Consider the following 26,066-nt stretch of genomic DNA (forward strand, 5'->3'; position numbering starts at 1 on the left):
ATTAACAAATACAGGAACCGTACATATATGAAAAACAACTCCAAGAAAATAGGGAAAAAACGTCAATTGACCTGAAACTTAAGGGTCAATTTGGCCTGCAACAAGATGGTATATTATATAACAGTTTACCACAAGGCATCTCTTTTGGAAAAAGTTCCACCCAATGATTCTTGAATTTAAAGATCAATTATTTCCTTGGCCTCTAAGGCTCTGTTCTCACAACTTTTAGATCGATCTATCACCGCGGGGAGTCTCACTAGATTACTGTCAGATAATCCCCCGTAAGTGTCCCTCCCCGCCTACTACAAGCTTTAAGGGGTAATTAACTTTCGTGTCCGCCCGGCTGACAGCTATTTAGCGTGAACCCCCAGGGAGTTAGGTCGATCCAATGTAGGTCGATCTAATCTATGAGAATGGGGTGTTAGGTACGGTTCATTTCCAGTATAACTAGTTAGGTGACATAAACAGGGGGCCATTTGGGTCCTATGTGAATTCTTTTAAGGTTAAAATTAAGCAGTAGTCAGGTCATCAAATTTGTTTTTGCCCATGGACAGTAATAGGTAATTCTGTTCATCATTATGTAAAAAGATGTACCAGTTAGCATTTAAATTAACAATTAGCCCATTTGGCAAGTAGTCAGTAGAAAAAATCTTCATTAAGCTACTCTGTTTTAATTTTGTTTCTAATGCCATATACTAGTATTGATTTTGTGTTTATATTATCATTATTAAAGACTTTATTTTTCTGTTTGTTTTTTTTTTTCAGCATTGGTTAGACCCAACAAAAAGTATAAAGAAACAAGTCCAAAGTAAGTGTGTACAACATTTTGATATATATATCCAGTGTAATAATAAACTACACACACACACACACACACACACACACACACACACACACACACACACACACACACACACACACACACACACACACACACACACACACACACACACACACACACACACACACACACGATAAAGAGGGCAGAGATGATGTGCATGTTTTTTCAGCTGGAATGGCAGATTGATTTGGATCTGTACACAAATATGATTCTGCATCTTTATAGCAGAAATGAAGACCAGCCGCAGCATGTGGTAAAGCAGCCAATTTCTGACACTTTTAGACTGGTGTTTCTTTGTATATGTGCAAATCATGGTAATTTAAGTACATAATGATAGATTTTAGAAGAGGTAAATATGTCCTTTTGGACACCTCAGAGAACAGATATATATCAACCGAAAGGAGGATGTCTTTTAAATCTATTATATATATATTCTGACATTAACAGAACTTTATTAGATATAAGTATTTGCTAAATAATATAATAATTAGTTAATGCAGCACATGTATTGTTGTGTTACTTTAGAATATATTAGTAGTGTACAGTAAAAATAGCAGGTTTGTCAACTTTTAAGTTTTACTCAGTAGGTGTTCCCCCCCTCTGCCCCCCCCCCCCCCCCCCCAACTTTTTTTTAAACAAAATGTTCAAGATGGTTACCTCTGGGGCTAGAAAACAAATAAATTATTTTGGCCTTAGAAAAAGAAAATAATTGGCAATTTTTCTGGTAAGGTCCTTTTTTAAAGCGAGACTAACTCGAGTAAATCATCAACTCTTCAGCCAAAAGAGACACCCAACTGTCAGAGGTACTAGCATTTCCAGATGGGATTTGGCAAGCAGAAGCTGTGTCTGAATAGGTTAAACTAACGTAAATCAGGAACTTGGTAGCCCAGAATAAACAAATATTCAGCCACATCTCTTCCAGACTAGGGCTGCTGGGATAGAGTAAGGCGTAGAAAAATAACATGTCGAGATGAGTGAATAGAAAAGGGGGAGGTGACTGAATAGAAAGGGGGGGGGGGGTTAAGGGAGGAGCTGCTTCCATGGATCTTGTGTGCCTGGGCATATATAAATGGCATTCTCATTTTAACCAGGGTCATGTAGTCGTAATCATGCACACCAATGCATGTAAATAAAACAAATAAATATGAAGAAATGGATAAGTTAAATAAATGAATAAAATATATAAAAAGTAAATTTTAAATGAATCAAATTTTGATAAATAAAACAAGTAAAAATATGGACAAATAGTGATAACTGAATATATTATGAAGAAAAAAATAAATATTGACTTTTCTTTCAAACGGAGTTACTTCACACTGTAACTCTAAGATCATTTTATGGATTAATGGCCCACAGTTAATGTAGTTGGCACACTTAAGTATGTTATTTGTCATTTCTGTGTTTTGAAACTAAGAAACATGAGCATTACAAATATATGTGTAGCAACTCCCCTCTTATTTATATGTGGGAATAAGGGAGGAGTGTTTTTTAGATCTAAAAAGAATGTCTTTATTGATGCCATTAATATTCCTGCGAGTTTTTTCCCCTTTGTGAGCAAGGCCAAGTGCAAGGTATTTTTATCCTACACTTATTTCGGACCCTTTGTTATCGTGGGTGGAAATGTAGTCCATTGCTAAGCAGATAATAATGTTATCGTAAAACCCACAAGCGAAAAATACATTGACTAATCTAAAGCAAAGTCTGATTTTCCCCATTACCTTTCCTATCTGAAGACTCCACCCAGAGAAAACATACCACATTTAAACCTTCAGCAGTTTTGTGCATTCCTTCTTCTCCTAGCAGAAGCCTCTTTCTGAATGAATGAAAATTTGTTACTGAATGTCCTAAATGAGGCTGATAATTGGAGGTGGTCAACGTGCCACATTCCAAAGACTTCTTTGCCTAGAAACAGCTTCAGTTTTTATTTCCTAGGGAATTCTAGCAGACTAAATGACCCTGTAAGCTAAATATTCCCTGTAATGCGCAGAATACTGGCAAATCTGTCGTCCAAATGGTTCTTGAAAATAATATCATAAAGAAGTTTGAGATAATATACGTATGTGATTGTGTACTAGTTCTTATTAAGTGGCTTCGTTTTGGAACTACAATGTTGATGAAACCAGAAATAGAGTAAAGAAGCTTGACTATAAACTATGTAATTTTATTTTCTTGAGGTGAAATATAATCTTATTTCTTGCCGTTGCATTGCATTACTGTCTTCCACAGGCACATTAAAAAAAAGGTGCATGTTTGAAAACATCTTCATGCTCTGGGAGGATCATCTGGAAAAATACTTGACATTTGCAGTTTGGATGTGTTGCATACTTTCCTGTTGTGTCACTGGTGAGGTGAAGATATGTAATGTCTGAACAGGTCATGTAGTTTTGGGCACTGAAGTGTGCGAGGAGGGCCGTCACCCTGTGTATCATTGAGTAATAAGTGATATGTTAAGCCCACTTTGCACTGGACAGTGTCCTTTCTACATGCCTTAGTAAGGCTCTGTTTGCCTTTGAGAGTAAAAAAAAAAAAAAAAAAAAAAATGGCCGATTATTGAGCATTCAATTTGCAACCAAAGCGATGCTTGTGCCTTCTTTCTAAGAAGACAGCAATGCCAGTTTCATGGTCGCACAAAGGATCCAGAAAGGACCCTGTCCAGTTCAAAGGGGATTTTAAAGCCAGTATGCATAGGAAGCATGGATGAACATTAGTTACTAGTACCCTGTGCATCAAGCAGGGAGGGTCACCATTCAGGGTATCATAGTATAGAAGTAATATTTTTATATCTGAATGGTCACTATACAAAGAGATAAAGTATAGTACAATATTAGTCAATTGTATGTCTTATACCATCTTTTGAGATACCTGAGGATGTTAATTTAAAAAAAAAATCATAAGTGGGTGGATTCGAGTAGGTATTTTTTTTACCATGATTTAGTGTACAAGTGATAAATTTGTAATCAGTAACGCCTGGACTCTCAGGGTGCACACTCATTATTTTGAGCATTGTAAGACTCCATTATAATCAGTATCATATTTCATGACTTACAGCAGTATAATATGGGCTGTGTTAACTCCTGGGCTTTGGAACTAATTCAGAGAATTCCCAGGTCTCTGCAAATAAGCATGTAATATGGGAGGTGCTCATGTTATTTCTTGGATAAGAGTAAAAAAAGATGCCTCTTTATGCTTTTTTTTTTCTTTTTGTGTGCGTGTGCTAATGTGTGTGCTAATATGCAAATAAGCCTTACCTGGAAATCACAATTTTTTTTCATTTCAACTTTTTCTTCTTTTTTTTTTTTTTTTTTTTGTTTTCTGTTTCTCTACCTTTTTCAGAATCTTTACATTGTGACATATTATTTCTTCCTTGTTTTTGTTTTCTGTTTAGAATTGATCAAAAATCTTTGTTGTGTTATCTTTAAGTGAACCCATTCTTTCTGTTTTTGTTTTCTGTTGAGACAAAAGTCAGGGAATCTTGTTATTTTGCATTGTTTCAGTATCTGTTTTTTCTCACTGCCTCATTAAATAATAATACTTCCTCTTTTGCTAACAAAAAGAAACTGCAAGATGCTCATAACATTTTTTTAAAAACCTATAGATCTTAACACCTACCACCTGGCATACTAACACTCATGTATGTGCACTCACGCATTCTCTCTCTCTCTCTCTCTCTCTCTCTCTCTCTCTCTCTCTCTCTCTCTCTCTCTCTCTCTCTCTCTCTCTCACACACACACACACACACACACACACACACACACACACACACACACACACACAGGGGCGGATTTAGGCCGTCTTCTGGGTCTTCTGGAAGACGGTCAGATTTTCAAGTTTACATTGCCAGCCATCTAATGTTTTCTGTCGGAAGATGGTCAAAAATGGAAGATGGATCAACAAAGATAATATGGAAGACTGTCAGAAAATATCTCTGGATCCGCCCCTGCACACACACACACACACACACACACACACACATATGCACTCTCTCTCTCTCTCTCTCTCTCTCCCTTCCGTCTCTCCCTCTCTTCCTCCCTCCATTAACTGATGAATTCTAGTGTCAGTAAAATACACTGCACATTTTTCCTACTGCAAATACCTAGCAGCCAATTATCCAGGAAAGTGTACTTCTTATGTCAGCTCCAGTGGCGAAGTGCTTCTGATAACATCCTCTCTACCTCACTCCAGGACATGTTATATTTCTAGGAGCAATAGTCTCTCCAGGTAACAAGGAGAGATAAGGGAGAGTACTTCACCTTTGCAAGAAGAAAATTGTGCAACTTGAAGTGTTTTTTCTGGCTTTTTTGTCCTTTCCATGCTATGAAAAAAGTAAAGGTTTTTATGTGTTTTATTCTAGGAGATGTTTTATTTTAGGGGTAGGGGTAGTTGTCAGCAATATTTTAAGAAAGATGGTGAATATGAAATAGGCTCATGGCAGAATTTTCTTTTTTTTAAACTATAAGCGATGAGGCTAAATGTAAAAGGAGATATTGAATCAAGACAGGTGTTTATAAATTTGTAACAGCTGTAAGTAATTTTATTTTTTGTTTTTGTATAATTTCAGTTGGACCACCCTACACACTCCGGTTACGAGTGAAATTTTACTCATCAGAACCAAATAATTTACATGAAGAACTCACAAGGTAAGTTAGGGTGCTTTCCCAGAGATTTAGATCGATCTAGAGATTAAGATTTAGATCGACCTAACTCCCTGGGTGTTCACGCTAAATTGCAGTCAGCCGAGCGGGCACCATAGTTAATTACCCCCTTACAGCTTTTAGTAGGCGGGACAGACGCTTAAGCCGGCCAAGCTGACAGTAATCTAGTGAAACTCCCCACAGGGATAGATCGATCTAAAAATCTATGGAAATGGGGTCTTAGAATGGAGAAAAAGGGTGGGGGGGGGGGCATATCACAACAAAATTGCAAATGACATTTTTATTTATGAGGCCTGTAAACAAAAAGGCAGCTCTCTGAATGTGTAAAAACTTCCTGTAAAAGCAAATCTGCTTAGAGGTCTTGAGAAAGCATATCTGTGCTGCTGCCTTATCACACCCTATTCTTTTCCACAATAAACATTGAAGTTTCTAGGCACTTATAATATTATACCCAGTGCAGAATTGGAGCAGCTTTGGCTGGTTTAAAGTGGAGTCTGGTAAAGCGTTTAATGGAACCAAAGCCTTAAAAATGTAAACTGAAATTGAAGTAGTTCTAGTTTTGGTCTGTGTACATTTATAAAGCTCTGAATGTGCTATGTCTTTAGTACGATTACTTTTGGGAATTGGAGTTCTGTGTTTTGAATAATATTGTCCAAATATTTCCTCTTCAATAATAATATGATGACTTATTAATTGATTGTAATTTTATGAACAGGCTGAAATTTGCTCTGAAAATAAATGAATTATTGGCGCCCTTATTCCTAGGCCTTGTGTTTAACATCTCATGTATGACAAATGATAACATCAAGTAGGCAGTTATTAAAAACCCATGATTAGCAATTTCTTTCTCATCTGTAATTTTTTTTTTTTTTTTTTTTTTTTAGGTATCAGTTTTTCCTTCAGTTGAAGCTAGATCTTCTAAATGGGAGGCTAGAATGTCCATACGAGACCGTGATAGAACTAGCAGCATACGCACTACAGTGTAAGTATATTATAGTGAAAGTTCGCATTCCCAACAGCGGACTAACAGATCCGGGGGATCAAATATGATGAAAGCTTGCCAAATAATCCCACAATAGACACTGAATAGATTCTGGGGTAGCGCTAACATTCGACTATTTTGCCAAATGCTAAAACTGACATAAATTGGCTGAACAAAAAGGGCATGATTTGACTTGCTTTAGTCAAATTATAACCATTTGGATAACAAATTGACAAAAAGAGTGGTGATTTGGCTAAGCAAAAAAAAAAAAAAAAAAAAAAAATAATTCTAGTGCTATCCCAAAGATTCCCAGCAGGGATTACACAGCAAGCATTCAAGTTGGTCAGTGGATCAATTGACTCAGTGTTGCTAATGTGTTCAAAGACAAGTCAAGCAGCTTCCTTTCTTTATCAGTATCAGTGCCATCATCATCATCATCTTCGTCATCAGAAACTCATGACAGGGTTGGTGAACGTGTCCCTTTATTGGGAAATTTTACCCTATTATGTAGAAAAGAGGAGTTTAGGGAATTGAAGTTGAAGTAGATTGAGATTTTTTTAAATGTGGAAAATATAGGAGAGTTGACATGGACATGACTGAAAGAGGGATATTCTTCCCAAAGTAGCATTCACAGGGTTATCGGACAGCATTAAAGCATATTTTTTTAAGAAGGACACAATTTTCTCAATGTGATCTACTGAATTATCTTATAGTTTATCAGATATTAGCATATAAGAAAAAGAAAAACTGTTGGTCGTCAGTAATTTTTTGAAAGAGTTTTGTAAAATTGGCCCAAATGCCAGACGGGACTGCTGAATGTTGTCCCCCTTTCCCCATGGTGAGAAAACAAAAACTAATGTCTTCCAGTTGCTGTGTGTTTTATTTTGACACATGTGCCCAATGTGGAATTGTAATTTGTGTGTTTTCTTTGCGGCCAGGAGGGTGGGTCCAGAAAACAAGGGACTGTGGTCAGTTTTACACCAAATTTGAGTTTTAAATGAAGAGACGCTGGGTCGGGGTCGGAAATGCCCAGGACTGTGTTATAGTTTGATTATCCTCAAGTAGTTTTTTTTTTTTTTTTTTTTTCACAAAATGATCTGCACTGAAAAACAATCTAAAATTTTAGGTTTTGATTTTAAGTCTGCTACCATTTCAATTTTCAGATAAATCCATAGTAGTCTATAGTATGAAACATAACATTTTAATGTCCATCTCTTACTAGTATTCTTTCCTTCCTGCAGGCAAGGGGGGGGGGGGGTTAATGGGTAACGGGCATTATTTTTCTTCTTGTATCAACAAAAGCAGGTCATAAATCATTAGTGAAGTATCACTGTATCCAGCAGGGATATTTCGCCATCACAGTCCCTATAAATATTGACATTTTGGTTCATTTCCCTCCTAAGACACAGGCTTCCCATACCAGCTGGAAAACGAGTTGACATTTTTCCCCTGACCCCTTTTCGTCCCTGATTCTGCTGAAATGAAAATATTGATACTTTGAGTGACCTTTTTTTTTTTGGAGAGATACACTGTCAGCCACTTTGCCATTGTCATCAAATTATCTCCTTATATAATGGACTTCACTGACATATTTTCCTAAAATGTCCACCAGTACCTTTCACAGTGACCACAGCATGTTGTAAAGCAATCGATACTCCCTTGCTTGTCAAGACATTTGTGTAGTGTCCGGATTCTGGATGAATTGTGAAGAAAGAGTGCACATGTTTGATATAATTCTTGTCTCTGCCATCTGTGTTTATTTACGCTGGGACTTGAGGAGTGCTGCATTGAAGAAAAAGTTAGTTTTTTTTTTCTTAAAAAAATGTGGTAGTTTTGTAACTGTTGTTTTGTTCTTCTAAATAATCTGTATCCTTTATCCCTGACTTTTCTCATAACCATTCCTTCCCAGAATGATTAATTTTCTTTAACTGGGTTTTCTTGACAAATTTTATGTTCCCATGGGAAGTGGAAAAAAAGGGAAAGGAAAAAACAAGTTTCTCCTAGTCACTGGATTAGTTAACTGCTGTTGTATTGATTAATATCTCGATTAAACCAAAAATGATTAACTGGAATCCAAGAAAAATAATATGTTTGTAATTTACTGCCATATATCTCCTAGCTACCTCACAATCCCACATACTGCCAATCCCAGAAACAAGTCCTGTTCACATCGAGATTCAATTAAACTTCAGACTAATTGACCAAAATCGGTCGTGGCTATCTGATGAGAAACTCTTTTGGTTAATAGAAAGCCCGTTTTTTTTTTTCTTTTTTCATTCCTTTGTGAACATGGCATTTTCAGTGATACGTTTTGTTAAAGTTCTTCTTGCTCTCTGTGCGTCCTGAAAAGGAAACAGCCCTCATGTGTTAGGGGGAATATCAAAGATGGCGGCTTGTCAGAAGATCAAAAGTTTGATGTATTTATTAAAGAGACAACACAGGAAAACACGAGAAAAGGCATTTGTACACCAAAATAGTTTATGTGTGTGTTTCAAGTCTGATGGTAGAATAGGACTTTGATGTTCGCTCATCAAGTGCAGGACAGGAAAAGAGAGAATTTATTTGATTGGAAACAAAAAGGAAAAAAAATGCATTTTCTGAATTACCCAAATTATTCCCCAATGAAGGCCAACTGTTGGTCTAATTTCTGATTTACAGATATCAAGAACATTGGAACTGGTGGAGTAAAATGATTGTTGTTTGGGTGTTTTGATATTGATTTTTGGAAAATAAGACGGGGGATGTGTTATTTCTGTTTGATAGAGATTTTTTTCTTTTTTCACGCACACACACATGCACACACACACATGCACACACCGCAAAAATGTTGTTTTTTTGATGTGTGTGTGAATTGTATCCATATTACTCTGTGTTTATGACACTGGTTTTAAATAAAATACATATATTAAATATTAATCGTGTTTATTTATTCTGTTTCTTTACAGCTGAGTTGGGTGATTTCGATGAAGAAGAACACACACCAGGGTTCATCTCTGAATTCCGCTTTGTGGAAAATCAGACGGAAGAGATGGAGATGGAAATAGTAGAAATGTATAAGACTTGCAAGTAAGATGTGATGTTTTATAATGACTAAATTCCAATATACACAAGAAGACACAAATGCAACTGCATGTCTTCATGCTCCTCAAGCTTATATGCAAACATGCACACGCACACACACACGCACACGCACACTGACAATACAAATGCATTACAACTAGTACAAATATTCGATTTACAGTCTTGCTGCAAAAAAAGTGAAAAAGTAAAAAAAGTGAGCAGTAATGTGCTTTAGTTATTTAATTCACATTAAACATATTGGGCTAATATCCAACATCAGTTACCACAGTCAAGGGCAAGAGAAAATTCATCTGTTGAACACATGTGCGAGAGCCTGCAATAAAAACATCTTTTTATCAGTATTTGAATAGTTGAATTGAAAAAGATGATTAACTTTATTGATTTTTTTTAATCAGAGGCCAAACTCCTGCCCAAGCTGAGTTGAACTTTTTAAACAAAGTCAAGTGGCTGGAAATGTATGGTGTAGATATGCATACAGTACTGGTGAGTTACAGGGTGAAAGTCAAGACCATATCTATTATATACCTGTGTGCTGATTTTTTAACTTTTAAAAAAAGATATGATATAATATAATATAATATAATATAATATAATATAATATAATATAATATAATATAATATAATTTGAAACAAATTAAGACGTAATAGAATCTGTGGCAGAAATGGCTTCAGTTTGCAGGGTAGACCTCCTTGGTTGTGCTTCAGATAGTTATAACTAATAAATAAGAGAAAAAACACATTTTTAAAATTCTGAATAGTTATGTCAGCTGAGTCGCCTCTATTTGGCTGAAGACAATCCTTAGCATTTCACAGTGAAGATGTTTATCCTGTTAATCCTATGTCATTGCCAAAATGTGACATTTCTGTGCATTGTGTTCCCAGGGTAAAGACGGGATGGAGTACACGCTAGGCCTGACACCTACAGGGATTTTAGTTTTCGAGGGATCACAAAAAATTGGGCTCTTTTTCTGGTGAGTAGTACTGAATTGGAATACGTACAATTTTGATAATCTCTCACCAAAGAAGAATGTTAAAGAAGTTTTTTTCATGATAGCTGATTCCTTTGAATAGTGATAACTGTCATGATTGTTTTTAAAGAAATAAGTAATACAAACTGTTGAATTCAGGTGAATTTATTCCATTTCAGGAAAAAATATTTTAGGTCAAATAGTGCACACATTGTATGACAGCCTTCTTATATGTTTAAAATAATTTGAATTTTTCATTACAGGCCCAAAATCACCAAGCTTGATTTCAAAAAGAAGAAACTGACCTTGGTGGTTGTTGAAGATGATGATGAGGTAGATGTTAGATAATTAGATGTTATAAATTTTTGTGAAAAGAATTCGAATATGGAAGAAAGAAATATCTAAGCTAACACCAAAGTAGAGAGAAAGCATGATTAGGAAACATTTCATGGGGCTGCTATGATTTGTGTCATTGATTGATGTCATTATAAATATTAAGGTAAACTTGTAGTTCAGGAAATCTTTTTGAAAAAATTATGGAACAAAACAGAAAAATGTATCATTTAAATTAAATAAAGGCACGAATAGGATTATACTTAAATTTCACCAAAATAGATTAATTTTTAATAATTTGTTTATATTTGTTATATCAGGGCAAGGAACAAGAGCACACATTCGTCTTTCGTTTGCTTCATCACAAAGCGTGCAAGCACCTTTGGAAATGTGCGGTGGAGCATCATGCATTCTTTCGCCTACGTGCTGTCAAACAGCCCACGGGCCGACAGAGCTTTTTCAGAATGGGATCCAGATTTAGATATAGGTATTTGGGAAAAAATCTCTCTCTCTCTCTCTCTCTCTCTCTCTCTCTCTCTCTCTCTCTCTCTCTCTCTCTCTCTCTCATGCTGTCACTTTATTTATCCAAATTTCCCTTTTAGCATTGGCTATAATGCAGAGAATAGGTTATATCACCTATGTCAGTGTTCTAAAATTTCACTTTATAACTAATTATGACTCAGAAAATATAACAGTCCAGTATTGTGATTAAAGTTAATGTTTAGTTTGTTGAAAATTTGATAACTGTTTCTATCATTTGTTGATATATTTTTATTATAAGATATATAAGAGCATATTTTCAGTGAAATTTTACTTGGATAAATCTATGATACTCTGTAAATCTGTTTCTGCAAATAAATTGTACAAATAGATTTAATACTTCCACCAAGGAAGCTATATTTTTGCTTTTGTTGGTTTATCAGTAATCAACCTAACTCAAACAGTTCTGGATCGATTTTGAGGTAATTTTCAGGATAGGTCATAAAAGGGATAACTTAAAATTGGTGAGATGTTGGTGGTGATCCAGTAATTGATGATGATGAGAAATGCCTTGATTGCCGTCTTTGCTCCCTTGGGTGCTTTTCTGGTTTCAATTCCTGGCTCTTCCTTTTTTCAGTGGCAGAACAGAGTTCCAAACAGCGACAATGAACAGGTCACGACGCTCCGTGAGGTTTGAACGAAAACCGAGCAAACGATTCTCCAGAAGGCCAACATTTGAAAAACGAGAGCGAGAAAAAGCAGCAGAGAGGCAGAAAGCTCGCGAGGAAAGCAGAAAGAGGGCGCTGGCTGCAGTTGGAGCAAGGGCAGAGGCGTAAGTTTTATTAATGTGACACAATATATTTTCTAGAAAATTGATCTATAGAAAAGCATGATTGAAGAAGGTTGTTATTCCATTTTGCATTTTGAAACATTTTACAAAACCCAGTTTTCTAGGGATTTTGACTGATTTCTGTTCAATGACTGATTTGGAATCAAGTTACCTGAATCAAAAAACTTACTGTGAAAAGGTATATGTGGCTGTTTGTTGCAGAAAAGAAAGTATAAATTGTTAAATTTTGTCCACTTGTTTTATCATTCAATCCAGTAAAATTGCTTGTGTCTGGGTTACAATCTGTGTCTCATAAATCTGTGGCATGTGATTAGTTTGGGATGATTCATTTCACGCGAGTCAAAATTAGGTCAGGAATTATTTATTGTCATAAAATTTTGATTGTGAAACTTCAGCTGTTACTGTCTGTAAAAGTGATTTATGGGTCTAAGATGCCTTGTCTAAACTCCCCCCCCCCTCCCACTGCCACCACCACCATCACTCCTCTTCAAGTCTATGCCACAGCACAATTAATTTTTCACATCAGGCCTGTAGCCAGGGGGGGTTCGGGGGGGGGGGGTTCGAAAGAACCACCCCTTTTGTTGGGAAAAGGTCCACTCTGGGTAAAATTTGATCTAGGTACATGAAGCTTTTATGGAAAAGGGTCCACTTTTTCAGACAAGAACCCCCTCTTTCAAAATTGTCTGCACATGAAGTGAATTTTCCTCCTGAAATAAGGACAGACACTGATAGCAATGATTACAAGATTGTTTTTTTTTTTAATGACAGAAAGCTAATTGAGAAATACTGTAATTTACTGTTGATGGCTGAGAAGATATGAACTGTCAAATGTGTTTTGGTAGCTTGTAGAGAGCTCCAATCCTACGGTTCTTTGGTTTTTAAGGATGTTTTCAAAGTCCATTTTCCTCTCAGCTTGTTGTGTACAAGAACATGTGTTACCACAGCACCAGGTGTTGTTTTTAACAAGACGAGGTAGCTGACAGTGAACATGACAAGAACCGTAACACATGGCAATGTTAATCATCTCATTAAGTTTTAAACTTAATTTCATCAGTCGTATGTATTGATATAACGTATAGATAGCGTGACAGTTAAGTTAAAGCAGTCAACAAAACCTGTTGGTGTCGAAGTAGTTAACTTAGATGACATTTAACTTAAAACATGTTCGCAACATATGTTTTGCTTAAATGGTGTGACTTCTAATTCCAATTAGTTTTATTTCCCTTGTGTCACTGCAACAGATTTTATAAATTCAGAAAAACATCAAGGTGTTGTGGATCTGACAAACAGGATTAAGAACTCAGATTTAATGAATGAATAGTAAATGTTTGTAGATATTTTTTATTAGCAAGTGAACACATATTTGTCTGATAAAAGATATTATATTTAGCAATCCAGGAAAAGAAAACAAAGAAAATAGAAATTTAGTTTTAAATTAACATACAAATTCTATGGAATCAAAATATCATTTGGATGTTATTTAGTATAGCATATTTATTGCATGTAATTTGTATTCCTTGGCAAAATCGAATACTAAGGTTATGATTACCCTTTTCATTTATATATTTTATGTTTGTATATATATTTCTGTATTTATATTTAGAAATAATATTATTCACAGGGACATGTGACATCCTGCAAACATGACATTATTTATATTTTAGAAATAATATTTTTATTCACAGGGCAAACGCAGAAGGAGGTGAAACCACGCCAGCTACCACTCCCACAACGCCCACGGCAAAGACCGAAGTCCCCAACGGTTCTCCAGGTGCCACAGCGAGCGTTTCCTCCCCAATCGAGCGATTGGATAACTTGATTAAAGCGCCTACTGCCAAAGAGAGGCCTAAGTCCGCCTCTTCTACAGGTTCACAGGGAGCAGCGCAGAGCAAAACTACACCACCCAAAGAGAAGGAAACGGTTTCACTCCTTGGTGAGATTTTGCTACATATTTTGTGAAATGAGTGAATCAAAATGTTTTTTAAAAATTAATAGATATGTTAATAATAAGTAACCTAGACTTGAAGAATGCAAATCTTTGTCATAATTCAAATAATTGATAACTGATTATGTTTGATAATTAAACATTTTAATTATTATAACTGATGCTTAAAATTATGAACGGCAGGTAGTAATTGGAATGAATCCTATTAGAGAACTCCACAAGAGTGCAGCTCTTCCCCAAGAGAAAATTGTTAAATAAATATTTGGGGACATACACCCCATTCTCATAGATTAGATCGACCTACATTGGATCGACCTAACTCCCTGGGGGTTCACGCTAAATAGCTGTCAGCCGGGCGGACACGAAAGTTAATTACCCCTTATAGCTTGTAGTAGGCGGGGACGGACACTTAAGGCGGATTATCTGACAGTAATCTAGTGAGACTCCCCGCGGTGATAGATCGATCTAAAAGTTGTGAGAACAGAGCCATAGACTCAGTGGACATATGACATCCTATGACATCCTACGAACATGACATCAAATGACATACTATTTCTAACATAATCAGTCTGCAAGAGAATATAAGTTGCATAATTTCAGACATGTACGATAACAGCATATATAAATTTTGATGAATGCAACATGGCGTGCACTGTGCAGAACTCAAATCCATGGTTATGACCTTCATTTTCCCCCTCTTGTTACAGAGGCGTCCGAGGCTGCAGCAGCCAGGCTTAAAGGGCTGGACAGCACTGCCCCTGTACTACAGAAGAAAGAGAACAAGGACGTTAACACGTTCAGGAACAACCAGTTGAAGTTTGTCAGTGGCGCGGCGTCCATTCCTCCTGACCAGATGAAGTCCAATATACTGAAAGCCAAAGCTGAGGAAGAGAAGAAGAAAGGTAGAGATGGTGTATTGAAAAGACATAGAAAGAGTGTTTGACCATTGGCAAAATCATCTAGTATAACAGGGAATTTCAGCTTGCTTCCACCGTAGTACACCATCTCCAAAACAATTGACAAATTTATTTCCTATATTATCAAATGTATGCCCATTTGAATTTCATGTTTCTAATATTTGCATCACCAGTAGTGAAAATTTTCAATCATTAAACTTTAGAAATGAAAAATTATTTTCATAGGACAGTATGTTTTCAAAAGTTTCAGGGAGGAGGATGTGCTTTCATGAATTATGGGGAAAATATTGAAATTTCCTGGAAAATAAAATATTTGTGCTCTTGCCTGCATTTTGTGCAGTCAATTGATTTTTATGTCCGAGAGACCGACATAATTAACATTTTTTTTTTTTTTTTGAAATTATTGACACTGATTGTAGTCATTCCCACATATCAAACCAGTTTTGAAAATCAATATGACAGTTACAAATTCTTTGGAACTAATGCCTCTTGCTTCTAAAATCAAGGTACAAAGTAATTTTGTACCATCAATTTTTCTAAATTGTTGACTTTAGTTTCGTTGCAAAATGTAATCTTGTTTTAGTTTAATATAATAATAGAAATATTTGTATGTTTTGGAATTTTCATATGTCTTTTCAGCTGCATCTGTTTCCTCAAACCCAGAAAAAGATGAGAAGGAATCTGAATCGGAAGAAGAAGAAGAGACAGAGCCAGAAAGGTAGGAGAGGAAGCGAAAGAAAAAAGTGATATATTAAAATTATGTCCTGCCTGTTTATATGCATATTTCTTACGTACTTCTAGAATGCATTCATATTATCCTCATAGCATGTCAATTGTTTACAGCTTGCAATATTTGCATGAGGAATAGTTTCAGAAGGGATATACAATCACCAACCAATCTTTGCCGGAGTTAATGTTGCCATTTTCAAACTTCCTTACAAGCATGCTTGTCTCATATGAGAGACTGTTTACAATAAAATTTATTTATTTTATTTTTTTATTCTTTAACTTATGATTCAGACCTTTTACCTGTACAATTATTTTCACCTTGGTAGAAATAGTTCAAAAACTCAACCGGAACGCGATTGTGTTATCCCTTCTTAAAAATTGAAAATGAATAGACATAGGCGGCATAGATTTACAGTCTACATAAAGAATGCATGCCTTATGCTGCACTTAGATGTAAACAGAATGTTTACTGAAAATAATTTCTATGTATTAAATTTTAATCATTTTAACATATGGTAAATGTGAAAGTCTGGTTATCGTTTGGCCACACTTGTTTGTTTTTTTTTTAATGACTAGTTTTAAATCTGAAGGATATAATTAACCAAATTTATGATTTGTGCAATTCATTTACCTTGGATATCCTAATTCCGACAACATTTTCTTTAATTAATTATTACATTAATTCATTCTTTAGAAAACCACCCCTCAGTCTCAATCACACACTGGTCTCGTTCCTGATTAAGAAAAAAAAAGGCTTCTATTTTGAACTGCATGAATAGATATGATGCGAGCCAGAGGCTCCATTCAGAATAAGGGACCAACTAGTTCGAGGGTCAAATATGGCGACCCACTACAAAGCTTGCCGTCTAATCCGCTAAAAGACACTAAATAGATATCCCGTGAGGAAGGATTCAGGTGGGTCGGCCATATTTGACCCTCGGACTAGTTAGTCCCCTGTTCTGAATGGGGCCATAGATCCCATATTAAAGCTTAACTAATGCCCCTCCTCCTAGAAAACTTATCAACAGCCATAGCTGACAGAGCATTTGCTTTTATTTCTGCTTCTTAAGTGAAGGAGAGGAGAACACGTACACCGAAGATGACATTGACGCCATTATGAATTCCTTGAATGGTTCGCATACGGTAGCGCACGACAGGTTAGCCTCCTTGTCCAACTGCACGTCACTGCGTCGTGCCTTTTTTCTTTTATTTATTTATTTTATTTATTTATTTATTTATTTTTTTTTTTGCATATTTTACATGGGTGGTTGGTGTGATAACAGTGTTATTTATTGTGTTTCTGACCTCATGTATGCATTTGTTATTTTTAGCTATTAAAAGAAATAATCAGCCAGTTTGTAACTGAGATGAGAAAATTTTACTTATTATTCTGTCAGATATTGTGCTGCATTTATCTATTTGTTTATGATTTTTATTTTAGCAGTATATTTTTATAGTAATGTAATTATTTTCTGTTCACAATTTATTTATTTATTTATTTATTTATTTATTTATTTCCAAATCATTTAAATATGGAAAAAAGAATTGGACTCTTGCATGAGGTCAGAATTGCTTATGGTGGTGGTATTTAGTTGACATTTACAGTTCTTACTGTCTAAATCCTGAGCACAGCATTTAGCTTGTCTTGGTAGATGCTTTAGTGCCATCTATGGTGAGTGTGGATTTACAACCATGTGTAAAATTGGAATCATCTGAGTTGGCCCAAAAACTGGCAGCATTGTTCGAACAAAAAAAAAAAAAAATTATAACATACGAGTATGGTGCAGTTACATATAAAAGGTGACAGAACATAATGATTGATATTTTTTTGGATGTTTTCATTGAAGTTTTTTAGATTTTACACAATAAAACATGTTCACAATGTTTTTTGTTTCCTTTCTGTATTAATTTCTAAGTTTTTTTTTCTTCCCTTATCACTTTAAAGTTAGCCCAACCTGGGGCCGATTTAGTAAATTTTTTCTATTCACCGATGATGTCACTCATTGTTGATGGTCTCGTTTTTGGCTAACTCCGATGATTTTGATTTAGAAAAGATTTCAGTGTACTTAACAGACACCCAGTTGCCATTGTCAGATATTAAGACTGACATGTTACCACATTATCACTAAAGGGTTGACACCATTGGTTAGACTGTTACCAACTAGATTTCTGTTTGTGTTGAAATCTGTGGTGAATCATAACATGTTGTAGCAATATATACCCTAATAAATAAATAAGGGATTGCTATGGTTTAGATGCCCATACTTAATATTTTGTTTAAATTTGTTTTGCCGGCTTTTGAAATGTGTACATATTTGAAGAATTTGTTTTTTGTTGTGAGTCCATTAAGGTGTGGGTGTGCACACTTGTGGGGGGGGGGGGGGGGGGGGGGTAACCCATATAGATTTTTTAATGAAACCTAAATTGTATTAATTTTTAACTCATTATTTGACAAGATGAAATGTTACAGTACTTAGCAGCATGTCAATTTGAAAATCCATTGTCCAGAAATATTATCTATTTATTTATTTTTTATTTTCTCAATTATTTGTAGGTCGTCAACCACTGAAGATACTTTCCATTTGTTGAAAACTCCTGGTGCTTATGAGAATGGGTAAGTGTTTTTTAGTTTCATTTGATTGTATTGTTTATATTTTTTTTTTTTTATTTATTTTATTTGGTTGTACCCAGGGTTGACAACTTTTGACACCCATCATGGGAACATTTTGGTAGTTTGTGTTTCAGTGCTTGTCAAAGTCGACAAAAGGAAATAATTGTAGAATGATGCTGTAATCATATTTGAAATGCAAGTCTTATATTTGTTCCTGGTATCATTTTAGTAAACTGCGTGCTTGGATATATCGCAGGTAAGAGGAGGGGATGAGGGTTTTAGCTTAGTTTTATGTTCTCCCCTCAAGCCATTGCTGATGCATTTTCCACATCTTTTGGTAATTTTTTTTCCCATTAATATCTATTTTTTATACTTTTAACAGCAGATTTATTTATGTTTTTGTCATGGCTGAAGTGGAAGAAGGATATTTTGCTTAACATTTATTTATTTATTTATTTTTTGCAAAAGACAAAAATGGAGGATTATATTTTGCTTTTCAATCCATCTTCGCTGGAAAAGACACACAGTGTTCCTTGATCTAAAGTCTAATCAATCTTTTCTTTGCATAAAATCTCTGCTTAATCATTTTGTCTGCAAGCTATGATTTGCACATTTTCATTTAAAAACAAAGAATATAATGTTGATGTCTCTTGCATGGTTTTACATTTGTGAAGAGTCAACTTCATTACCATTCACACGTATTGATTGGAAAGGGAAATCATTTCTAAAGAGATAAAGGTTTTTACCTATGTGGCATTATGATTCAACCCATCAATATTTGATCAAGTCCCTTTGTTGAAGAGTCGGAATAGAAAATGTTTGGTATCTACAGAAATTATTTTTTCCCTGTGTTATTATTGTTATTCAAGAGGCTGGAAAACTCTTTTGTGGTATTATACATTTTCTGGTTAGGATGTGGTCATATCACAAATACTCAGTAGATATTTTAGATGTTATGAGAGCTTTTGGAAATTTAGCATATATGTATGTATGTGTGTATGTAGAGAGAGAGAGAATCAAGGAAATAGGGGTCAAGGCTGTAGAGGTAAAGGTCATAATGGGTCGAGGTCATAGAGTGCGAGGACAAATGGTCAAAAAACAAAGTATATCAAATATTTTGACTATGACTATTTTGGCCAGAACAATATGCCAAATGTATGACAGGAAACATTCAAGAGTTTCACTGGGGCTAAAAATAGTGTTATGAAATAGCATTTTAGTTTTAACTCTCAAAAAAGAAGACTCTTGGTTGCAACCTCTTTGCTGTGTTATCTCTCTTCTATCCCTAGTTTCAGTCATAAGTCAGTGTGGAATAATTAAGGGGTTACATCTCCCTCCCCCCCCTCCCCTGGAAAAAAGTGTGGCCCAGATTTTGAAACACCAAAGGTTGCTGTTGAAGTGTCTTCTTCCAGTAGCTAAATACAGGATTTTTGTTTTCAAATCTTCCTGAATGTGGCCAAACAACGGAAGTAGGAAGGTTTCCATTTGTTTATTTTAAATGCATTCCACAGAAATAGAAAAAAAAAAACTTTGAAGAAACTGCATGTTCTCCCAATTCTATACTGGTCTGAACTAAAAAAAATTATTTCCACGTAAACTTTACCAGTCCAGAAGACCTGCATTATCAAAAAATCTTGCAGATCCTCTGGCATTTCAAGTGGTCATGGCCTGTTGGACAGGCAGTTTCCCCATGTCTGATTCTATACTAGATTTTAAAGTCTATTGGCAAAGAATATTCCATCATGCTTGTTTCGATGTCTTTCCAGCTCGGAGAGCCCAACGCGTCTCAGCAGCACTGGTGGAAGTGATGCCAGTGCCAGGTCCACACCGTCGCCTGTGACAAAGACGTCACCCATCACAAAGACGTCCCCCATCACAAAGTCACCTGTATCCAAAACAAGCCCAACACCTGTGGTGGTAAGTGTAGCATAATGAATGGTTGTGCTCAGAAATAATAAAAAAAAAAACAAATGTAGATTGTTGGAGATACTATGAATAATATGATATGATATACACAGTGAGAGCAAGGCATTGCAAATAGATTTTTCTTTTGCATTTGAGTCATGCCCCAGTGAGCTATTTGTAATTTATGATTTGAAAGCATTTGCTGAAAATTTCCAATTGCAGTATTTAACCAAGGTTGGGAATGTTTTTTCCCCCCTGCAAGTGTTATCATAAAATATATAGAATTTGAGGAGAAAGCCAAGATTTTCAATAGTAATTAATCATTTTGTAGAAGAATTATCTTGCTTGCAACCTCTGTGGCTCATGACGTTTCATTTCTATTTATATGGTGCACGTGGCAGGTCGTGTGTGTATTATATATGTTCATATCAAAATGTAAATCATAATTATCATTTTACATGGTGGTGAAATATAACTCATGTTTATTGTATTGAAATATAGCATATTATGAATATTTATACATACTTCAATTATAATAAATATTGGTGATGGGCCTTTTAAACACATAAGTGTTTCTTTAATGTGTTTTGACAATCCATGTGAAAGGTTGATGTAAACTTCATATTTTCTTTAAAACCTTTCTGCTGTGTTTAAAAACACCAAGGTGACAGCAGATGAACTGATATATGCTAAGTCTTTTTTATCTCCCTGCCCCCTCCCCCAATTATCTTATTTTTAGGCTTCTTTCAACACAAGCGAGAAAATTCATTCTTTGGAGTCCACTTTTGTTATTTGTCGTTAGAATATTATTCCAAGATAAGAATTGTCTTTATTTCATACTCACTGGCAATTATTTGAAGTATTTGTAATTGGGTGTTAATCTTTTCATATTTTAGCAGCCCATTCGTCTCGGAACACTTGTGTGATACAAGTAACATTAAACAAGGTTAAGATAAATGTTATAACACCTGCGAACCCTTAAAAAAAAAGAGAAATTGACTCTCATAAGGTGTTGTTGAAGCAGTCAGAAGAGTCCATTTCTTTTAACTAGGGGGAACCAAGTGGATCACATGTGCTCTTTGTCTTCTAAAATAAAGTCTTTTCTAAATCACTGGAGAAAATGCCCCAAACCCTAACATATACTGATTTATTTGTGGAAAGTAAGAAAAATTTAACTGAAAACTATAATTTCTTAAATTCTCTTTTTAAGACATGGGAGTATTTTTTCGATTGCATGACCTTCATATTTCAAAATTAAATGTGATGATTTGGTTTAAAAGTTTTTCCAGAAAACCTTTTTCAGAAAAAAAAAGTATATGCATGAATAAATTATGAAGTAAAATCCATCAGTTTTTAAAAGATAATATGCACATTTGTTCCTCAGTGATTTTAGTAGCTTCACAGCTTGTGTTCTGGTGGTCAGATGGCACTTGGTCCTGAAACTGCCCCTTCGTGTGGAAAATGCCACGGGTGCTGTGCTTGTTTAATGTATCACTGTGCTAAAATAAATGGCACCATCTTCAGTCTGAAACAGCCTCTGTCCTGCAATGTCGGGGAAATGTTTTTACTGCACCATAATACCTTTTCGCTGGAGTAACAGCATAATCTCTTCCTTTCAAAATGAGTTGAATAGAGGATTTGCTTGTAAAAATTTAAATCATTTTTTGCCTTTCTTCCAAATTAAAGTAAACGTTTTGCTTAGCATCTTACAACATAACATAACAATTTTATTTGTGTATAAAAACCTTCAAGTTCAAGGTCACATATGGAGTTCAGAAAAGGTCGAGGTGACATTTCCATGTACAGTTTTATGTGAAATACACTGATGGAAGGGGATGATAGATGTTTATGTGGTTTGTTGGATAAATTTTATTTAAATGTGGGAACTGAGAAATGAACCGACAACCACATGGTGTTTGAAATGAATCGATATTCAAGAACGATAAGCCCTGAAGAGAAATGTACCTTTTGGCTATTACCTTGATAATTATATTTTGGAATTAGGGTTATAAAAAACGAAACATTTGGATTAAGGGTAGTTGCCTTCTTGAATTTGTTGGGCTGGTCTGGTTTTCATGTCACCAGTATTAAATTACAAGTGGAAGTACATGTCATGTTTTTTTAATAAAGGGAAAATAATGAAATTTGATAAAGAAGAAGTCTGTCAATTTACTGATTACTCTACTGACATAGCTACTGTGTTATTGATGCGTAACCTTAAAAACATGAAAGTTAGTCGAATTGCCATGCCCAATGTTTTCTGCCACTCCTGAATATTTTCTTTAACCCCTTGCTTTTCTTTTGAATGAAAAAGTACATTGCCCCATCTTTTTAGCTAAAAAAAGACAGAGGGCATACAAAATAGTTTCCCTTTGATGATGTCAATTCATTTGTTTGTTGCTGTTATGTTCGACTTGTGCTTTCAAAGCTTTGCATTGAAGCTTTAAAGCTTTGAATGTGCAAAACCTGTAACTTGTTTTCCTTCTGTTATTACAACGTTTTGATGATGTCACGTTGGACTGTTGTTTTACTTGTTGGTCATGTTCTCTTCTAATTTCCAACTCCCTAGGCTATGCAAGGCAAGAACACAAGCAAAGGAACAAAACCTGCTGTTGTCCCACGGGGTACAAAGTCTGCTAAGACCCCCGCTGCTTCTTCCTCCTCCTCCTCCTCCTCCTCCTCCGCCCGTGTGGCTTCCCCCACTTCCCCTAACAACGAGCAGGGTGACCTTGCTTTGAGTTTGAGTGCTAGTCCACCTACTGTTCGTGACACCGAAATGTCACTGGATGACATCTTGAAAAACATAACCTCCATTTTTGGCACTGCGGCCCCAGATGCAAGCACCTCTGTCGCTTCCTCTGTCAGTACTAACCCTTTCTTAGACTCTAGAGCCTCTCCTCCGACTAAACACATGACAACTACAACTACAGCTCCTTCAGCCTCTGTCTCTCCTCCTACCAAGCATGCAACCAAGTCCAAGAATCCCTTCTTTAAAAGCTCGGAGAATGTTAACAGTAACTCCCCCGTCAGTCAGCCCGACAGCCCTGTCACATTCGTCATCACACCCAGCAACCCTTTCTACCAGCTTGCTTCTTCAACTGATGATTTGGCATCCTCAACCGAGGCGACTTCAGATAAAGATGCTGCTGCTGTTGCTGCTACTAATGCCACTGATGTTGCCACTAATGCTAACGCCATTGCCCCGCCTGTTCCTCCACCCAAACCAACTTCTCCCAAACCTGCTGCTCCTAAGCCTGGTGCCTTGAAAGCTGCACGCATGAAAGCTTTGAATAAGAGCAACCAAGCACATGCTTCTACTAACAAAACTTTTGAGCAGAATTCTGGAAAAAATGATCAGCCTAATGATGTTGGCAAAGCGACTGCAACTAAAACCATTGATAGCAACACTGTGCCTGCTATGGTGACGTCTTCAGCAGCAGCTAACACTCAAAAGGCAACAAAATATCAGGGTGCAAAGCCCTATGTGCCAGTCACATCCAGGCCACGCCTCCCACGTCCAAATGTCCCCGCCCCTTCCCTCCCATTGGACAACAAATCCCTGCCAACTCGTTCGAACGGCCCAAACACCATCGCTGTTAGTTCTAGCAGTGGCTTGCCTGCCGAGACTCCGCATCACATGACCAGCGGCAAGAGTGCGCCAAAGTCGCCTACAGCAACAGGACAGGTCATTGTAAGTTTTCTCATAGGTCAAAGGTCAGGTCAGGTCAGATTAGCTTTGACCTCTCACCCCATTCCAACCCAATTGACTTTTTTTTTTTAATGAATGTTCTTTGATATCAACAGAGCTTTATGATGAAGATTGTTCACTCAGCACTGGGTCTAGAAGAGACAAAATGGAAATAGATAACCAACAGTGATATAAAGGAAAAGATCGGTTGAGGTAGATGTTGACCCCAACAGAACTTCTTACAGCTCTGTTTATCAAGGAGTAAATGGCACAGTTCAATAAATGTCAACCAAAGTTCAGATTAACATGCCATTTATTTTCTCATTAATGCTGGCAGATGCATCCTATTCGCATTGTAAGTTCTCATAGCGTGAAGTTGTACAGATGCATTGGCTGTGTATTCACACCCAGAATGTATATTTTATTTAATTCTTCTTTTGATTTTTGATTTCCTTTTGCCTGACCTGACAGTATATTGCATGAGAAAATTTGCATGCCTTCCTTGTTTATTTGTATCTGTGTTATTTGATTATATGTTACCCTTTCACTTTTATGTACTGCTTTGATCATATATGTGTTTGTGAGTCACTTTCTCTGCAGACAGTAAATTTTCAGTTAGGTTTGTAGTTGATTGTAGAGATGGCACACCCTGTGGATTGATTTTTTTTTAATCTGAAGTAGTGATACTTGAATGATTCCTTTGCTTTTAAGCATGGTGCATGCTTCAATATAATGTTGTCTCTATTGATTTTACTTGAACATTTCATAGTACATATGACTATATAGAGTATATATTAATTGTTGGATCTTGTTAATGCACTCAATATGTTATTTGTCAGATTGTTTCAGTGGTATAAAACTTTAAAGCATGTAGTTGTACATGGTAACAGTAAATGTGTGGTAAAGAATTTGAAAGTAAATTTGTGAAATGGCAATGCATTTGAAATAGCTTTATCAGCTAGAATGGACAAATTGTGTTCAACCTGAGAATTCTGATAATGTTTAGCTGTTTGATTTAACAAATCTGACCTTATTGCATGCTTTGCCTGCATGACAAAAGCCTGCATCTTGCCACACCCTGTTCATTTTCACTGGGCCTGCGTTTCACTTTAATTGTTATTTTATTTTAGTTTATTTTATTTAATTTTATTTTATTTTATGGCCCTATTCAAATCAAGGGGGGGGGGGGGCAGTTTTCTGTATTGTACCATTTAAAGTATTTCTTTAGTTTGGCTACTATGCTGTTTGCCTTACCTACCCCCTGTTCTCAACATGAACAGTTCAATGGATTCATATTTATTGGTACCCTTAAAATCCCATGTTGTATATAATTACATGTTGATACCAATCAAATCACCCTGAGCTTCAGAGCTGACTTGACACTAACCTTTTCACTGTAGCCTATCTCCATCGTGTCAAGTAACCTCTGACCAGATTCGAGTGCCCCCGCCGCCCGCCAATCAAATTTAAAGCCCGCACTCAATGACTCATTGAACGATCTAGCCAATGAACGCGAACGAGTCAAAGCGCGCTTTGTTCAAATCCGGACCAATCAAAGAAAAGGCTGAATATCAGGGACTTGCCGTAACCTGTGGGCAGCACGCAAAATACATCATCCCTCAGTAGATAATGATGCAGGGCATCATACTGCTCTGGTTTCAATTCCGATATACTCCATGCTTTCTTTGTGTACGGTTATGCACTCGGAACCACTCGGAACTACTCGGATGTCTCCGCACTCGACAATAACTATGTTGTTAGTATGGAGCTTATAGAATCAGCCGAGGATTGCCGATTGACGATCAACCAATCAGCGTTTTCACCAAACTTTGGTGAAAAATTTTGAAACATGGATTCGATTGGCTTATATAAACTAGGTCAAACTATTTTCGTCAGAGGTTACTTGACACGATGGAGATAGGCTACAGTGAAAAGGTTAGTGTCAAATCAGCTCTGAAGCTCAGGGTGAATCAAATTGGTGCGAAACAGAAAACTGTTCTGCTTGATGTGAAAAGGGCCTTAGATATAATGACTTGATTTATTTTATTTAATTGGATTATTTTCTAAACTCATGTTTTGATTCA

General features: G+C 36.1%; 1 protein-coding gene across 5 annotated transcripts in view; it reads left to right on the forward strand.

Moving 5' to 3' along the window:
* LOC106163591 (uncharacterized) overlaps nt 1-26,066 on the forward strand; it is a 52,263-nt gene that overhangs the window by 21,584 nt on the left and 4,613 nt on the right. Inside the window, exons 3-19 of one of the 5 annotated variants that reach the window (XM_087012606.1) lie at nt 766-808; nt 5,400-5,478; nt 6,378-6,475; nt 9,421-9,541; nt 9,952-10,039; nt 10,439-10,527; nt 10,788-10,857; nt 11,178-11,344; nt 11,975-12,169; nt 13,873-14,120; nt 14,840-15,034; nt 15,689-15,767; nt 16,849-16,935; nt 18,333-18,392; nt 18,619-18,645; nt 20,156-20,306; nt 22,864-23,985. In XM_087012606.1, the coding sequence (XP_086868732.1) occupies nt 766-808; nt 5,400-5,478; nt 6,378-6,475; nt 9,421-9,541; nt 9,952-10,039; nt 10,439-10,527; nt 10,788-10,857; nt 11,178-11,344; nt 11,975-12,169; nt 13,873-14,120; nt 14,840-15,034; nt 15,689-15,767; nt 16,849-16,935; nt 18,333-18,392; nt 18,619-18,645; nt 20,156-20,306; nt 22,864-23,985 (2,919 nt within the window). The remainder of the gene's footprint in view (nt 1-765; nt 809-5,399; nt 5,479-6,377; nt 6,476-9,420; nt 9,542-9,951; nt 10,040-10,438; nt 10,528-10,787; nt 10,858-11,177; nt 11,345-11,974; nt 12,170-13,872; nt 14,121-14,839; nt 15,035-15,688; nt 15,768-16,848; nt 16,936-18,332; nt 18,393-18,618; nt 18,646-20,155; nt 20,307-22,863; nt 23,986-26,066) is intronic. The other 4 variants (XM_087012610.1, XM_087012608.1, XM_087012607.1 and 1 more) reach the window with 4 other exon arrangements.

This window comes from Lingula anatina, chromosome 5 (assembly GCF_051362555.1).
Source record: "Lingula anatina isolate TDL-2025a chromosome 5, LinAna3.0, whole genome shotgun sequence".
NCBI classification, from domain to species: Eukaryota; Metazoa; Brachiopoda; class Lingulata; order Lingulida; family Lingulidae; genus Lingula; species Lingula anatina.